Genomic DNA, 19165 nt, shown 5'->3' on the forward strand with positions numbered 1-19165 from the left:
TTATGGGCCCTGGTCACCTGTGGGTGCGCTACCGTCCCCGTCACCGTGACAGGGGTAATCGGTGTACTACCCATCAGGTCCAGGAATAGCTTCAGTTTGGCTGCATCGACCACATGTCCCATGACAGTGACTTGGTCGGTAGGCAGCGGTGTTTCTGGCTCTCTCAGCATCCCGTACTTCACCGGCTCAATCACTCGGCCGGTGGGGGACTGCCCGATCTCAGAATTTGGGAACGTCTCATCCTGGTAGAATGCGGTTTCGTCACTCACAATTACTTCTTGTTGTTTTGACATCTTAGCTGTTTGAATGGTTTTTTTTTTGTTTCTTCTTTTCTTGTAAGGTAGGTGACTAGCTTTTAGTGTCTAGATTCCCACAGACGGCGCCAATTGTTCCGGATGTAATTTCGGAGCAGTGTTATGACCACGTAAGCTTGTTGAATGATGTCTTTGCTTGACTCTTCCTTTCGCTCTTTTCTGTTTAAGATGAACAAACTGAGGGCTCGGCTTGATACCGAGCGTACTCACTCCGACGCTCAAGTCAGTAAACTTAAAGAGGTTAAGTTGTATGTTACTTGGCAAAGGATATTGTAGAGAGATAAGGGAGTTTATACCAGATTAGTGTATTGTGAGATGAATTGTGGATGTTTAGGTTATATTTTCGGATCCTTTTCTCAATGAGGATTGAGGAGTATTTATAGACTTTCACCTTTTGTCACGTAGTGGCCAAGTGGCCAAGTGGCAGTAGCAGGTGGAAAGACTGTTCTACCCTCGGCCGAGGGACCCATGGCGGCCGGCGAGCTGGTTGACTCCATGCCGAGGGGACCTGGATGTGAGTACGCGGATATGCCTCCTACCGGCTAGTTGCCTAGCCGAGACCCAGTGACAGCCGACATTTGCGTCGGTTAAGGGTTTCTAATACGTTGACTTGCTGTCTTTTGGCTTTGACCTTGCTCATTGTGTTGACTCGGTCAGCGGGTGCAGAATATGCCCCATCAATAATGATTGTCATTTTAGGTTAATTGCAGTAATTGTCATTTTTTTTTGTAGTTTTAGAGGTTGGATGCTTGAGAATTGTTACTCCCTCGGTTCCATTCATTTTTTATTCATTATGAACGGTACTTTAATCAAAGATAAGAAAAGATTGAGACATAGAGAGTAGTGTTTTATTCATTATTAGGGTTTTAATTATCAATTCGAGAGGATGATAGCAGAATTCCGACCTTTGCTCAGTTGGTAGAGAGGACTGTAGTTGTTTCAAGAGATAATCCTTAGGTCGCTGGTTCGAATCCGGCAGGTCGGATTTTTAATGAATTTTCTTAGGGTTTGTGTATTTAGCCAATATGTGTAGTAACTGTAGTTTAGATGATTAGTGAAGAAAGTCAAGTATTAGCTCAATGATTTAGATGATTAGTTGCCTAATATGTGTAGTAACTGTAGTTTAGGAGGAGTTTAAGTTTCCAAGTACGTCTGTTTTCTGTATGGTATGTATATAGTTGAATGAATTCTAGCTTAAGGAATAAATTTTAGGCTAGGATATGAATGTGAGTATGTCACTATGTGAGTTGACTCAACCATTGGTATGATACTTAGGACCACGGCCCAAGTGTTCAACACCTCTCATCGTCATTCTGTGTTTTGTGGTTGCCCTTTAACTGAAAAGGACTCGGGTTGACTCTTGAGATTTGGCAAGTAGTTTGAACACAAATTCTCATTGTAGACGGATACTATCCGTCTATACGTATAGACGGATACCATTTTCCCTCACAAAATACCCATTTGTCATAAAGTGGGAAGCACATGGGGGTGCCCCACCTTGTCCCCCTACCCATTTTATTAGAGGTCTTTACCCGTCTGTTCGCCCCACCCGTCTATACCAAGACCTATTGTAGTTTGAATTGCTACTTAGTAGTTTTGGAATTCGAAAGAGGAGAAATTATTAGTAAATTTTGCTGTAGAGCCAATAATTTTGCATGCTGATATATTTTCAGTGCCTAAACACCACCTTTCATTTGGATCCTATTTAGCTCTTCCTAAGTAACAAAAAAAGCACAGTGATTTGATTTAAGTCAAGGTAAATTATTGGTAGCTTGCTTCGCAATTTCGTTACTGTTACTTTCATTGACGTCCCTTGCTTTGCCTGTCCAGGAAGAAGAATCAATCAATACATACATACATATATATAAAGCAGGAACTTTTCGAGCGAGATATTAAAGAGTCCAACTTTTTTAGAAATCCTAGCAAGGGTAAATTTCGAAAAAATATAAATAAATAAAATTATCCTAATAAAAGTGGATTTCTTATTATTTAAAACAAAATTTAATAAAATTATCCTAATATAAGTAGATCAAATATATTTTAATAAAATTATCCTAATATAAGTAGATTAAAGTTATCAAATAGATAATAGAAATTCATAGTAATTCAAGTTATCGTATTTATTTTTCCCCACTTATGGTCTCATACATTTTTAGTTTGTATTCTCGCATCAGAATGAAGTTGGCGGATAAAAGATAAATTTATTTTATTAAAGTGTTATGTTAAGATGATGTAGTGTAACCTTACATAGTTACAAAAAGTATAAATTACGATTTAATCAAAATGTAATCACTAAATAATCATTGGAGTGTGTGTATACAGATCATAAACATAAGGGTTATTTAATAAGAATACTTTGAACTATGGAGGTGCTACTCAAAATACTCCGAACTTTATTTTAACTACGAATAAAACCAAGTAATGCCCCCCTCCCCCCTCCCCCTTCACTTTGAACAGAATTGATGTTTTGTTAACTTGTTGTAGTAGGTAATTTTTTATTTTTTTTGGCTGGCCCACTCCTTTCCCTGTGTTAGTTTTCAATCTTCATCTTCTTCAATTACTGCCTCTTACTCCCTTTTACCAACTTCATCTTTTTTCCTTTACTCATTTTTTTCAAAATTTATATCACTTCTATTTTATCTGTTAAAAGTACTCATATAATCGATGCTCTAAATAAATTCCAACACCCTGAATTTATTGTTCTACTAAAATCAACTTGGTATAAAGATCTTTGAATTCGCCTCCTAGAAACCTTTGAATTCATTTCCAAATAATAACCCCTCAATTATTATTCATTTGTTGAAGCCCAGATTATCAACTTGGGGCACTTTAAGCGCCATTCTTAAGTTCCTACTCAAAGCAATTCGTTTACCACGTTCGATAATTTTTTAAATCAAAGGCTACCCGGACTTGGCAGATTACATTAATCATCACTAAAGATATGATGTGGAAATTGAATACTGTATGAGTTTTAGGAAAAGGGGTCTGAAAGTTGTACATTTGGACAGACATGCATTGCTTCATTGCATATGACTCTCCATTCAACAATGGAGGTAATTTTCAAGAATGCTAGATCCCCAAATTAATTTGGGGTTTGGAAGGTTTTGGGGTGGTACTATTTTTCGAAGAATTCAAGGTAACTCGCTTAGTCCAAAAGAACAATAAGAACCCTAAATCCCCAATTCCAACCCTAATTCCCCAGTTTCAGACCATAATTCTAATTCCACGGGTGAATTTGCCGATATTTTTCCGGAGATTCTTGAACATTCTCTTCAAACCCACCCTTTTCCTCTTTACTAGACTTCATCTTCTTCCTTTACTATTCTTACTTCCCTTGTAATCAACCACCAGATTGTACGAGAGTCATAGAAGATGAATTTAAGAGAGTAATAGAAGATGAATTTAAGAAGCAATCAATTGAGGCGGTGTTGGTAAGTATCATCACTGGTGTGTTTGAGAAGTCTGATAGCTTTAATGGATTAGGTGCAAAGGCAGGAGAATAAGTAAAAAAAAGTTATCAGGAAAAGAAAAAAGAGGTTAAAAGAGTATAAAATGAAAGTTCACCTGTTTAGCAGGTAGTGGTCGACCTAGTGTAGTATAAGTGAAGGTGTGTAATTGTTGGTTTTATTGTTAGTTAAAATAAAGGTTGGAGTATTTTGAGCAATACCCCCATAGTTCAGGGTATTTTCATTAAATAACCTTAAACATAGGGAAAAATGCTTCTATATACATTCAAGTTATCTACATAAAACATTGCGAAATTCCCACTTGTATCCCTCTAGTATGGACTAATCTCACTTGTACCCCTTCTTTTCATGAAAGTCCACTTGTACCCTACAATTTCCTAGTTTTTTTTTTTTTTTTTTTTTTTTTTTTTTTTTTTTTTTTGTCAGAGTGAAAAAAAGATCGCTTAGGCCATAGACGTAACTATAGCATCAGCCATCCTTATAATATTACATTCAACAGTAGCTAAGAGAAAAAGAAAATTTAACGATACATCTAATAAAACTAAAACCGTCTCATGACAAAAGAGACGACCGATGCAAAGCTGGTAAGATGAGGTAGGCCACGAATAACTTCGGCCAAATCATCAGCAATACTGTCAACTTCCACAAGCCAACGAGACGAGCCAGGTGCACTTACGTCACAAGAACGTAGAAAGAAAGGAGGAAGAACAAGTTGAAGCAGCTTGTCTTCAGTGGAGAAGAATCCCCTACACCGTGGTGAGCGACTCAAATAGTCCAAAGACCAACAACCCAAGGAAGCAAGTAAAGTGATAAAAAAGACCAAAAAGGTCCCCCCGGCCAACCATACACCAATTACTACCAAAGACACCATAGAAAGGCCATTAGTCCATAGAACATAACTAAGCCTATTAGAGAGTCTCCCATAAAGGAAGATTATTTGTAAAAACATGACGAAAATAATGCTAAACAACGACATTAAAATTGGAGGAGACCACCGCAACGGACACACCCAAAACCACAAGCTACCCCATATCGACACAACCAAACCCGCCATCTTCATACTGATTAACACAGAAGACCAATTTAAATTCAAAAAGAACAGAGAAGGGATGGGAACCGCCTTCCAGAAAACTATAACAAGAAAACAACAGCTGCAAAAGAAGCACCCAACAACAAATTGAACCGAAAAGGACCAACTGTCAAAGCCCGAACCGAACCCAAACAAACCAACACCCCACAAAAGTCAACCAAGACCAAGAAAAAGGATAAACGGACAGAGGAAAAGACTCACGCAAAGGGATGCAAGACCGAAAAAGACACCCTTTTCACCAAACGACAACTCCCAGGACCACCGTCACACATGCAACCCAACCAGGCTAAAAGACGACACATACAGACCAAAGTGATAAAGTAAAAAGGACCGATTGATGGGGGAAATGGGGGAATCACCAAATCAGATCCAAAATACGACCACCCAGAACAACAATGCGCAACCAGATTAGCTATACTCATCGACACAGACTGACACACCAAGAACAAGGAAATCAAACCAATGGTGGGGGAAATGGGGGGGATCACCACTGGGTTGGAATCCAGACCGACGGCGACAGGACAAGGTAACGGAGGGACGCGAAAATCAAAGGATCAGTTGCATGCAAACCCAACAAAAAACGACCACCAACACAACCACCCAACTTGGAGATTGACGACTTAAGACAGACCGGACATACCCGGCAGACAAGACGATGACCATAGACAGAAAACGACCACAATCAGGACAACAAAGTGACATGCAGCTTGAAATCTTGTATATAGAAAGGAAGACGAGGAAACACACGATCCCATCGACAAAGGAAAATTGGTATACTGAATTAACCGTAAAAAATAATGGTGGGCCGCCAGAGATGAGCGCAATCAAAACCTGAGAGCGTCATCTCCGGCGAAAGACGGTGTGATATGGGGTAGAGGATGGAAGGGTGGCAGTGGCGGTGGGACAATAAAGAAGATAGTTTTGGGTTTTTTTTTGGGGGGATTATTTAGAGAGGATTGTAGAGAGAGAGTTTTTGATTGAGGTTTTTTTTTTGTGTGTGTTTACAATTTCCTAGTTATTCTCACTTATACCCTTCAAGTATAAGTTAATTTCACTTGTACCCCTACTTTTAAGTAAATCCACACTCTAACATCCTACTTACATAGAAATCGTGACCATAAGTTCATAATACTAAACACCAACAATTAAGATGTGAAATGAATTCTCGCTTGTCACTATGAAGTGGGGAAGAAGTGTTAAGTTCCGTCAAGGCATCAAGTAAGATGTTAAAGGCTTCGTAAACGATACGAAGAAGCATATTCTAATTGAATTATTTGTTTTCTTTTCAACAAACATCGTTTTTCTCTCCAAATTCATTTTATATGACTCCACTTCATCTTCAACATTCATCTTTTTCCCTTCTTCCCCACTTTATCCTTAACATTCATCATTTACTATACTTAAAGGGTATAAGTGAGAATAACTAGAAAGTTGGAGGATACAAGTGAGCTTTTTTTAAAAGAAGGGGTACACATGAGATTAATCAATACCAGAGGGGTACAAGTGGGAATTTCCCTAAAACATTTCACTTATCTATATATGTTACTAATTTTGTTTAACTAATTTATTTTCTATAAGAATGTGGAGATCATTAGATGGAGGAATGAAACCGAGAAAAACTGAAGTAAAATTTGGGAGTTTAAACAACTCAAAACTTTTGTATAATAATGGAACAACTCATAGTGTTATTCGATCATATGTTGAATTGATGATCGGTTATAGACTCACGCTTTAGTAGTATCGCCTAATTTCATCTACTACAAAATTTCATATATACCACCAGCATATATCCAAGTAATCTAACCATTAAGAAATAGTAGGTGCTACATACTCAAAATACACTATGTAACTAATTATATGGTATATTAATGTCATACACATTACTCATACAATATATCTCAAATTTCATTATAAAAACTAACTGAACCCTAAAAACGAGCTTAAAATAGAATCCGTTTTTGAAATAATGCTCAAAAATAAAAGAATTGTCGTTTTGGGTCGGTTTTGAAAATAATTATCGAAATGGTGTCCACGTAGGCTCGTTTTTGACGAGCTCAGATGGGTTTAAACACGCCATACGTATTGGCGTGTTTAATTGAGAGAACACGCCATTACATATGGCGTGTTTAGGCAGTCCAAAAATTAAACCCCAAGTCAGTAGCAACATAAGGAAACAAAGGGAACACGCCATTACGTATGGCGTGTTTTAGCAGCTCTATTTTTCAGCCCAAGTCCAGTGGCTGTGTTTTTGGAAAGAAAGAGAACCCGCCATTACGTATGGCATGTCTTCTCAAAGAAACCCGCCAATACGTATGGCGTGTTTAAAGAGAATCTTTTTTTTTTAACAACTTTCTTTTCCCCGTCACTTTCTACCACAAAACACACACCATTCACCATCTCCGCCTCTCAAACTCCTCAAGTGCGATACAACAAACCTCACTTCCCTTCTTATTTCTTCACCTCACACTCATCTCCGGCGAATCTCCGGCGTGTCTCCGACATTATATTGGGTTTTTGCTTTTCAAATACATTCTACCTAATTAGTAAGGTAATCTAATTCTTTTAACTTATTTAATTTCATCTTTTGAATGTAGATTTAGCTTATTTTGTCTTCATTGTTGGTAATTATGTTGTTTTGTGCCTAGATCTACAACTTATATGTGTTAATTTAAGGTTGTTTAAAAAAACCCCAAATTTTCGAAACCCTAATTAGGTAGGATGAACGATTTATGATTTTTAATTGTTGTTTAGGTATGTATTTTAGGGAAATTAGGTTATTGGTAGTTGATTTATACTAAATTTGTTCAATTTTTTTTTTATAGAATGGAAATTTGTGATTTTTCTCTTATTTGTTATTGGGATGGAGAAGTGTTGGAGCAAAATGGATGTGTAACTTATAGAGGAGGGAATCAATGTTTTATTCTAGCTAGTACAAAGATGACATATCTTGAATTAGTTGAAGAGATATATAAGGGAATCGGTGTTCAACGTTTGGGTACTCAATTGAAGGTAATGATGAAATTTCCAAGTGCCGGGTGTTTCAAAATTGTTCCCCTTAATAATGAGGGAGCCTTTAAAGCGTTATGGGCAAGTATTCGTCATTCACATGCTCCTTCAATGGACATATTTGTAGAAGTTTCTACTAGTCAAATTGTCACTCCTACACTAAGTATTAGGCTAGATGATGTTGCTCAATTTGTTTCACTTGAAACTAATGACGTAAATGATGGGGAATTTTATGGTAAGTTAGAAGGCGATGAGATTAATGAGGAATTGGCAATACTTGATGAGAATTTTTTGGCAAATGAAGAAGATGGTGATGATGATCTTGTATTTGCTAGTGCTCCCATTGTTTAGTTTAATAAGATTGATAAATTAGATGAGGATGAATTGAATAGCTGGAAAACTTGGGAAAATATGGTAAGATATGAACATGGGAAAGAGTTTGCGGTTGGACAAGTGTTCCCAAACAAAGCTTCACTTAGCGATGAGGTGACATCATATTGTGTTAAAGCAAATCAATTTTTCAAAGTTGCCGAATCAAAGCCTAATACTATTACCTTCAAATGTGGCCGGATTCCTACACCATGTAATTGGCGGTTAAGGGCTACACAAAAAGACTTTCATTCTGAAGTTTTTACCATTGTGACATACAAAGGTCCTCATGATGAGTCTTGTGTTTGTGACATGGTACCTCAAGACCACATGAATTTGAAACGAGCATTCATAAGTCATGAGATTCGTAACCTTGTTGAGGGAGATTGGGGATATAAAGTAAACTCTGTTGTTACTTATATTTTAGATAACTATGGTTACACAATTTCATACACCAAAGCTTGGAATGCAAAACAAAGAGCAATTGAGGAAATATTTGGAGATTGGGATAAATCATATGAGTTGCTACCTCGTTTCATGCAAAGCTTAAAAGAATCTAATCCTGGCACTATTGTTCAATTTTATACAACACCAACAACGAACCCAAATGTGCAAAAATTCAAGCGTGTTTTTTGGGCATTTAAACCATGTATTGATGGCTTTGAACATTGTCGGCCAGTTTTAAGCATTGATGGAACCCACTTATATGGAAAGTTCAAGGGAACAATTTTTGACTATGTCAATTGATGCTAATAATCAAATTTTCCCGGTTGCTTTTGCTATTGTTGAAGCCGAAAATACCGATAGTTGACCTTGGTTTATGTCTTGCATAAGAGTATTTGTTACCAAAAGAAGTGGGTTGTGTGTCATTTCCGATAGACACAAAGGGATTATGAAAGCAATGAGTGAAGTTGGTAGTGGGTGGGAGGAGCCGTATGCTTATCATAGAGTTTGCATTCGTCATTTGGCTTCAAATGTTAATACAAGATTTAGAAATAATGCAGTTAAAGAAATGTTTGGGTCAACGGCAATGCAATTACAAAACAAGAAGTTTGACATAGGATTTCGTCGCCTAAGTGAGTTGAATAGAGAGGCACAACAATATGTTGTTGAAATTGGAATAGAGAAGTGGTCAATTTGCCATGATGGTGGACATAGATATGGAATATTGACTACTAATTTGGCGGAGGCATTTAATAATGTTCTTAAAGGAGCACGTTTTCTACCCGTAACGGCACTCGTAAAGTGTGTATTTTTTAGAGTTAATGCATACTTTGTTGAGCGACGTGAGTTTGCAAGGAAACGATTGATGAAGGGGCTTCATTATAGTCCGAAGATTACAACCTTGTTGGAGGAAAATTGCCAAAAAGGAGCATACCATAAGGTTGTGGCTTTTGACCATGTCGGAGGGGTGTACCAACCAAGTCACAACACGTAGAGGTTCTCGACCCATGTCACATGGTAACCATTTGCACACCGTTGATTTATCCAAGAGGACATGTACTTGTAACAAGTTCCAAATATACAAGTATCCATGTTCACATGTGTATGCCGTTTGTAAAAAGAAGGGTTTAAATGCTACTCAATTTGTGGACATCGCCTATTCTACCGGAGAACACTTAGCTTCATATGCTTCTAAATTTCACCCTTTGAAAGATGAGGCTTATTGGGGTCCTTACAATGGGCCGAACCCATTAGGTTCTCAACATCAAATCAGGATTGACTCATTGGGTCGTAGGTGGGCAAGTGTGAATCGTAAGAGGCCGGAAGGGGTGACCACACTAATTGGGTATAGGGATGCTTTTGATTCAATGCGACATGATCAGTTTACATGGCAACCTTACACCCGACAGATTTTGTCTTTTTTGCCCGAGTTTTGTTATGATGACTCCGACGATTGGACAGTGATGGCACCTATGATTTGTTTCGACATTGTTGAGTGGCATTTTCCTAATAGGGTAGCTCGTCAATTTGAGTGGAAACAATTTATCCCTTTAAACTCTAATACCGAACCAAACTTGCACAAAGTTGACAAAAGGGGTGCCTCTTCACGGAATTGGATAGAAAAACATCAACCCTACATATCAAATTGGGTTAGAAGGGGTGATTTTCGGTTCCGTGGTGAAGAGGATGATATTGAAATGAGCTACTACGACCTTTACATGGTTTGGTACCGGGATCGCACTATTCTTCGCTTGAACCCTTTCCCTCCACAAGCTACTTATCAAGCACCATTTGGAGCCACACAATATCTTGTAAGTACACTTAATATACTTGTCTTAAAATTCTTAACCAATATATCATAAAATGTGATTTTCTTATACTACTTATTTTGTTTTAGGCGCATGGTTTCGTCAATGTCCATAATACATGTGATAAGGAGCTTCGACAAATGCCTCTTGAGGTGCCTCCTCATTTCCGCACAATGGTTTCACACCTACGGGACTACTCCTCTCAATCGCTTGAACATGTAGGCTATTCCCATCTCCTTCAACCAACCGTGGAACCAAGGGAAGAAAGTTCACCAATGGTTCAAGAGTCCCTCAACTCAATGAATGTGGATGACGATGCACCATTGGTTCAATACACTAGGAGGGCTAGACGCTCTAAGTCATCCATGCCGGCTAGACACTCTATGTCTTCCATGCCTTCCATGTCTTCAATGCCGGCCATGTCTTCAATCCCTTCCATGTCTTCAATGTCACCCGTCAATGAACAAGGTACCCCGGAGCCTAAGAAAGGGTTTTGGAGTCGCATTCGAGGAAAAAGCAAGAAGAAGACTTGATGACTTGATGTAATAGTTAGAGGATTAATGGTTTGTTTGACATTTTAGATGGTTAATTTGTTTGACATTTTAGTTGTAAAACTTAGAATTTAATCCCCTTGTGCGAAGCTTATGTGGTGTGTAAACTCGGTTTTTATTTATAATAGGCAATGGTTTGTGTTGTCCTTTGCATTGTTGAGCATTGTTGAGTTTGGTTTTCTTTTTTGGCAAAGGAAAGAAATGAGGACGAAGGAAATTTGTGCAGCAATGAAAAAAAAAAAGGAAACTGGAAGAACACGCCATAGCTAATGGCGGGTTTCAAGAGGAAGACACGCCATTACGTATGGCGTGTTTAATATTTGAGATTTTACCAGCTACTGGAAAGGGGCTAAAAATTGTGCTGCTTAAACACGCCATAGCTAATGGCGTGTTTTCTTCTTAAGACACGCCATACGGAATGGCGTGTTTCCTTTGCTTATATTGTTCAGCTACTGACTTTGGGTTAGAATTTTAGACTGCCTAAACACGCCATATCTAATGGCGTGTTCTTTGAAGTAAACACGCCAATACGTATGGCGTGTTTAAGCTTCATCTGAGCTCGTCAAAACCGAGCCTACGTGGACACCATTTCGATAAATGTTTTCAAAACCGACCCAAAACGACAATTCTTTTATTTTTGAGCATTATTTCAAAAACGGACTCCTTAAAAGATAACTGAAAATACGGAACCGATTAAATAAAAACTGCTTTTTAAACTAACTGAAAGTTAACTTTTTTTTTTTGATAATATGGCATAAAAGGACACAGTAAGTACTACGTATTTTATATTATAAATTGAGTAATAAAAAAAAAGGTAGCTTATTTCTCACATGCTTCGCTTATTTTGGTAAATAATTTATCCACCAAATACTTACAACAAAAAAGATAAATGAAATTTTGGCCAGATAAATTTAAGCTTATTTTTATCGGAACAGAGCCTAAATATGAGATTTTTAATTTCATGATCTCTTGACCTTCGTAATATCAAATTAATTTCTTTTTGATATTTTTTTTTGCCCATGTTTACTTACTTTTGAACTTATTGTTAGGAGTTAATCTCATGTTCTATTTTTAATTTTATAAACTTGATTAATAAAATAAATAGCTATTGGTTTAGAATAAATATTAGCAATGAGACATTGTAACACAAAGTACGTATGTATCATAATCATGAGAAATAGAATAAATAAGCAATTGGTTCAAAATAAATAGCGTTCCATGTAAGAAAATTATTAACTATACAATAAGAAAAAACAAATTTGATCAAAAGGAAAATCTATAACAATTGCCCAATTATCTCTTTTGTCTTGGATGTAGCGAATATAAATAAAGTTTCAGACTCAAACTGAATTTTAAATCATGTCAACCATGGGTAAATAAAATATTAGAAGTATTTGAAAACTATAGAATAAGCGAGAACATAACATTTATATGGAACGAACTATTTTAAGATCTACATAAGCTGATCTATGGTTTTGAAATTTTTTTCTTGTGACAACTAAGGGCGTATAATTTTTCTAATTAATACGGGTATGAGAAAACCTACATTCGTCCTGTCCCCTCGCCCGTATAGAATCCTTACTTTTAGGAGTCGTTTTTTTCCTATTATTCGAGACTTGGTAGAGTATTTTAGTCCCATTAGACTTTGGGAGCAAAATTCATTATCTTCTTTGAATTTCACACTAAATATACGTCATCCTCTTCGCAATGATCCTATATTTTGCTTTTGGAGAGTCGTCAATACATTAGTTTGACCATGATTTTTGACATATTAATGGTCAAAGTTATAAACAACGTTTGACCCTTACGAAGCATTGAGAAAGATGTTTATTAAGACAAGAAGGGAGTATACATGATGAATTTTTTAACATAACTCATAATGGTATGTTCTACTAAGTGTGGTATGTCGGTTATGTTGTTGACATATCAACTCTGTAAGAGCACTATCTAAAGAGACATTGTCTTATTATAAATCGCCTTGGAAAATTCGATATAGAAAGGAAGATAATTACGGGTTCCAAATTGGCAAAAGGTACTGAACCGAGCATAGGAATGACTTCATCGGATACAAAGATTCCTTTATTCTTGGGCGTAGGCAATATACATTGTGGCTATGATACGCTAGACAATAAACAAGAGTTAAGGACAATCACTTAATCATGTTGGAATTTATGTGCTGAAACCAATTTTTAGTAATGACACCTTTACGTACAAGTGTCAAGAACAACGTCATCCAAGGGATTAAGGTTCTCATCGTGATAGTGACCAAATGTATCAAGGCCAAACGAAGGACATTATTTACAAAGAAGTTTTCACAAATTTATCAAATTATGTGTCGTACTATATATTTTGCATGAAGCTTTTAAGGATAAGTAGTCTTAATTGTAAATAAGACTATTTCTGTTAAAAATCGATGACGCGTGAGATTATAAGAATAATAACTTTACAATCCAATTATATCTGTGAATAATATACAACTAATATAGTCAATACCAAATGCCAACATTTTTGTTGCGTATTTGTGAGAGGAATTGACGATTAATCACTTCTCATCTAAATCAACTCCCGAAATTTTGTTTGCTCTCATTTTCAGCATGGTTTGACTTTTTGTTAAATTTAATAGTTTTCTATTACCAGACCATGGTAACGTAAACCAACGTTTCAGCGTTGCCATAAAATATTAACTTAGTAACTCAACGATTTTAAATTCTCATAAAACTAATAAATGATGTTGTCCCGTACATTCTATGCAATAGAATCGCATACATTTTTGATTGTTGTTTGGAGACTAATAATTCTATTGAAATTTAGTTTGGATTTGATGTTGCGAGAAGTTTATAAGGAGCAAATACACTTAATTGTAGATATATTATCAAGGTAAAATTATGTTTAAGAGATCCAACATTTTCTTTGAAATATAATCTTATCTTTATTAATACAGAAGCATTTAAAGCAATTCTGTGCGTCCACGTCATTGATGTGCAGTTTTTTTTTTCCAAAAAAGAGAAATCGTGGGCCCTATTGACAGTACATCTGAATTAATAACATTTTAATTCACATATTTTTTTATTTTAACTCAATTTTTTTTAGTATGATTCTGAACTTATATAATATACAATACAAAAAATAATATAAAGTCAAAAGTTTAATTACAACAATTAAATACATTCTATATTTTTAGAATTATATCAATCATTTTTGTATAATTGCTAAAAACTAAATAAAAAACAAAAGATAAGAACGCGCAAAAAATTTTAATATCGATTTTTATAAATAAAATGCTTGCAAATATTTTAAAATAAAAATTAATATATTTCAGAAATTAAGAAACTTTTATGAAGAAGAAAAATTCCAAACGAAACTTTAATTGAAATATTTAAATTAATATTTAAAAAAATAAAAGACAAATCTGATAATTTCTGATTAAAAATATAGATTTATTAATTGTCATATTTATAAATAAAGTAAATGAAGCACACCTCAACCCAAAAGCAAAACGATTCATAAGAAATCGTTGTTACAATGATTTAGTAGACTACTCTTGCAATTTTTTTCGAGATGAATTTAATAAATTTTGGCAAAAGGGTGGTAGAATGGTTGAAATAATTAAATTTAACTAAATAAATAAACGGCCTTAAATTGGAATAGAGGATTGTGAAAAAATAAAAATGATAGGCGGTGGAGGCAGGGTCAAGGAGCTGATTAAGAAATTTTAGGGTTTGGTGATTTTGGTGTTTGGTCTGTGTGTAAGGCTGGGAGATAGTTGCTTTATAATTTGAAAGCTTTGGGCTGCGTCGATGTAAATGGACTTATATTTTTGTGCATGTGTTTTTCTTCTTATTTGATGCTATTGATAACTACTACAATTTGAATTGCCTAAAGCCCTAAAGGTAAAACTGGGTTCGAGTTGGGTAAACTCGGGACGCGTTATTCTCAGTTTTTTTGGTTAATTCGTGTCGGGTTGTTTTGGCTTCGGTCTGTTCTGATAAAATTTTTAGGTCAATCAGTTATTTTAGGCCTAGCATTTTCGAGTCAATGTTTAAGATAGAAAAATCATTTTATGTCTTTTTAGGTCAATAAAAATATATTAAAGTTATGTTTTGTCGGGTACTTGATTAAGTGGTTTTAGATCGGGTCATTCAGGGTCGGGCCAGTTACGGGTCAATAAATTGAGTGTGAATTATCAAATTGTTCATCAAAAGCATTCTCAAAATAAAAAGATAAACAAATTGACTAAGACACCTAAAAATGAAAAAAGTAAACAAATGACCGGAGGGATTATATTAATATTAATATAAACTTATAGTTTTGTATAGTTCTATACTCCCGTATTGGACAAGAACAAAAGTTGTGGAAATATTTTTATCTTAAGTTAGTAGTCCCTATAATTTTATATATACATTTTGCATTTGCGAGGTAAACTTTTAACTTTAATATTTACAAAAAAAAATATATTTGTTCAAAAATTATTAAAATGTGATCATTAAATTCATTACGAATAGTTCTTTCATATGACTACATATCTTTTATTTTAAGAGATATTAAAGAGAGAAATGAGTGTCTCGAAATGTGAGAAAGTCATATATAATTATCTAGCTTTCAACATGAACTTCTTTTGACGATTTACACTCACAAGAAAGCGAGATAAGAAGATTTTGATTTGTAATAGTAACAAGTGTACTAATACAACAACTAAATTAGTTTTAACAAAAAAACCGAATATTTTTAATTTTATGATATTCATTCTTCTACTAATTTTGATATAAATAACATATGTTTAGTTGAATATACAACAATTTAGATAATATATCCGTGCAATTTTGCACGGGTTTAAAACTAGTTAATTATGATAATTGTTGTTTTACGTAACATCATTCATTTTTACGTAGTTGTTGTAGGTTAAAATAATTTACAAGACTCATAAAGGTCCGTCTCAGTTATTAAGGATTCATTTAAGTGAGTTGCACCATGTTTACAGAGAGCGTTTTTTATTGAATTAAAAACCATTTGTGTGAAAAAGCAAAGTATATATTATAACTAAATCTCTTGATGTTATAAGTACTATTGAATGTCAAATTTTTACAGTAAAAGCACTAATAATTAATCAATCAACTATACCAACCATGATTTTTTTTTCATCAATGATTCAATATAGTTGGAATTTTTTGTTAACTTAAGAATATATTTTTACAAATAATCCTAATAATGCACGGGTTTTTCAACTAGTGTTCAATAATAGAAGTACAAAAGAGTCAATTATGGTTGGCTGAAATATATAACCAGTAAACAAAGACGGGACAGTTATTTAGATAGTACCCTTGAATTAATTAACAGTATATAAGTAGTCTGTGTGTGGCTAAGTTCTGTAGTCTATTATCTGATCGAAAAAATACAAAAAATGGTGTCGTGGTTCTTATTAATGCTTCAGCTGTTGCTAGTGCTAAGAATCGCAGTTGGTTTCAGTATTTCGAAGCCTAACTGTGTTGATCATTGCGGTGATGTTAAGATTCCATATCCGTTTGGCATTGGTGCCGATTGTTACTACAACCGATCTTACGAGATTACTTGCAATACGTCGTTTGGTTCCTCAAAACCATTCTTACGGCAGATCAATCTTGAGGTGTTAAATATCATCGGGCCGGGAGCTGTGAACGATGTTTTTCGATTCGACCTTAGAGTCAAAGTAAGCCTGCCACGTAAAAATATCTGTGAAAGTAGTGGCGTTAAGAAAATCATTAGCTACGACTTGAAAGGTACTTCATATCTATTCTCGGGGGAGTACAATAAGTTAATGATGGAGGGTTGTGAAAGCAGAGCTGTAATGAAGAGTCAGAATGGGACAATCTTGGCTTCGTGTGCTTCAGTTTGTCTCAGTGATGATTTCAACATGATTGATACGAATGGCAATGGCGATGGACGCTGCACATCCTCAATTGGGTTAGATATTGATTTTGATTATTTTGAGATAGATGTTTTCAAACAACAAACGAATTCCAACTCTTGCAATGCATCAGTAGCCTTGATTGACAATGACTTTGTGACTAATTTAACCGGGTCATTATCCAATTTGGCAAACTTCCCGACGGCATTACAATGGAAGTCTAAATTTCCGCCTCAAGTGTGTGACGGTGGTCGCCTGGAATTCGGGAATTGCTCGTGTCCGGAATTTTATGAAGGAAACCCCTATCTTCCCAATGGATGCCAAGGTAAATATTCTCTAAATCCCATTTTTATCATCACGGTTCTAAATTTTGTAAGTAGAAAAGTGTGAACATTCAATATTCTCTAAAAAAAATTAGCTCTCCTTAACCGCAGGAAAAAGTTGGTAATTCATTGTTTTTTTTCGTAAACCATCTAGATATAACTTGTATTTCATCGTTTTTCCTTAAGGGTCATACTCTTTAATGGACATGATTTACCATTTTACCCTTTCTATTTCAACATTCAACTTCTTAATTTTGTTCTCCCTTAATAAATTCTTTCAATTTCCACCACCACGTAACGACCGCCCGCCACCAGACTCGCCGGTCGGAACCCACCCCACCGTCGGCAGGATCCCCAAAACCCGCCACCCATCCCACGGAACTCAGCCTAACCCACCCAGAACTGTGCCACCACCCTCGTCTCCGGGCCCTGTCTGCCCACCCCCAACCGCCGCCTTCTCCCTCCCTGCCACCACCTCGCCATTCAGATGCTCTTGTCATTGAGAAATTCCCGTCATTCAGATGCTCCTAATCCACCCAATTTTAATTCATCATGTAAACATAAATTTAGAGGATCTTGATTGCAGTGATAATTACAGATGAGTACTTACGTGGAGTAGTCATTAGATCTGATAAGGAGATTCCTTGAAATCAACAAGAAGATAAACTCCAATCTTTTGCCTTCTCCTGCCTTCCTTATTCTCTAATTCTCTTCTTGTGTGTTTCTCTTAATGAATATGAATTAGGTTAAAACCACAAACAAGTGTAGCTTTTATTATATAGGTGGCAGGAGGGGCATAATTAGATAAGTGGGCCTAATATGTTAATGGCCTGTAAACATTAACCGTAATCCACTTAGTCTATTACTCCGACTAAAAACCCGAAACATCATATTTAGCTATTATCTATTAAAGTGACTGACGTCAGTAATTAGGTCCACATAATAGAGAATTAATATGATAATTCTTACATTCTCCCACTTGGACCATATTACTGACCTAAACATAATGTCACGTGCAAACAGAGTCATAAGTCGCGCAGAAAACTAAATGAATACATAATGGGTTTATCTTAATTACCCCGATCATTCCGAACAACTAGTTGAGTCATGGCGGAAACACTACTATACAAGAGAAGTGGTCCTTCCATGTACTACGGACCAATCATTTAGAATAATCGGTCAAGACAAGGAGCAAACATAATCCCCGATAATGTCCTTGAGGAAAAGGACTGATTCTGTTAATCGTGCAATAATAATAATGTATACAATAACAATAATACGATCGTAAAATCGTTCGAAACCATCATCATAAGAAAACATAAGTTGATTAATCAAAACATAAGTGTCATCATTACAAAACATTAGCATGATCCAAACACAAACGAAAAGCCTTAATGATTATCCTCCGGACCCATATCGTAGCATGCTTTAAAAATGTCTTTGGAGGTAACCCCTTAGTTAAAGGATCTGCTATATTGGCACTACTCGTGATGTGCTCAATTGACACAGTGTTTTTCCGAACTTCCTCCTTAACTGATAGGTATTTCATTTCCATGTGTTTTATACCTTTAGAATACCTATCATTCTTCGAAAAGAAGACAGTTGCGGCATTATCACAGTAAATTTTCAGCGGCCTTGCAATGTAATTCATAATGCTAATCCCCGAAAGAAAGTTCCGCAACCATAAAGCTTGAATAGTATCCTCAAAGCACGCTACAAATTCAGCTTCCATAGTGGATGAGGCAATAATTGTCTGTTTAGCACTCTTCCAGGAGATTGCCCCCCAGCTAAAGTAAACACATAACCAAAGGTGCTTTTCCTTGAGTCCACACATCCTCCAAAATCAATCGGCATATCCAATAACCTCAAGCCGATCAAGTATGTCTATAAGTGAGCATTTTGTCCCTTGTTC

General features: G+C 35.8%; 3 protein-coding genes across 10 annotated transcripts in view; all 3 read left to right on the forward strand.

Moving 5' to 3' along the window:
- The window catches only part of LOC141647171 (putative wall-associated receptor kinase-like 11), a 144349-nt gene that overhangs the window by 13027 nt on the left and 112157 nt on the right, over positions 1-19165 (forward strand). For 2 of the 8 annotated variants that reach the window (XR_012545678.1, XM_074455265.1), the window contains exon 2: positions 16864-17255. Coding sequence is in view for 6 of the 8 variants with exons in the window: in XM_074455265.1 (XP_074311366.1) it covers positions 16871-17255 (385 nt within the window). In the remaining 2 variants the exon portion in view is untranslated. Of the gene's footprint in view, positions 1-14480; positions 17256-19165 lie in introns of those variants that run through there. The other 6 variants (XR_012545676.1, XM_074455260.1, XM_074455264.1 and 3 more) reach the window with 5 other exon arrangements.
- On the forward strand, positions 8289-8993 carry LOC141648625 (uncharacterized). Its single transcript, XM_074457351.1, has one exon. It carries the CDS (start codon positions 8289-8291, stop codon positions 8991-8993), a length of 705 nt encoding a protein of 234 aa, XP_074313452.1.
- LOC141645898 (uncharacterized) lies at positions 9010-11202 on the forward strand. The gene is made up of 2 exons (XM_074454059.1): positions 9010-10501; positions 10588-11202. The coding sequence occupies exons 1-2, from the start codon at positions 9647-9649 to the stop codon at positions 11029-11031; spliced, it is 1299 nt and encodes a 432-aa protein (XP_074310160.1). The 5' UTR covers positions 9010-9646; the 3' UTR covers positions 11032-11202.

Source organism: Silene latifolia, chromosome 3 (assembly GCF_048544455.1).
Source record: "Silene latifolia isolate original U9 population chromosome 3, ASM4854445v1, whole genome shotgun sequence".
In the NCBI taxonomy this organism is placed as follows: Eukaryota; Viridiplantae; Streptophyta; class Magnoliopsida; order Caryophyllales; family Caryophyllaceae; genus Silene; species Silene latifolia.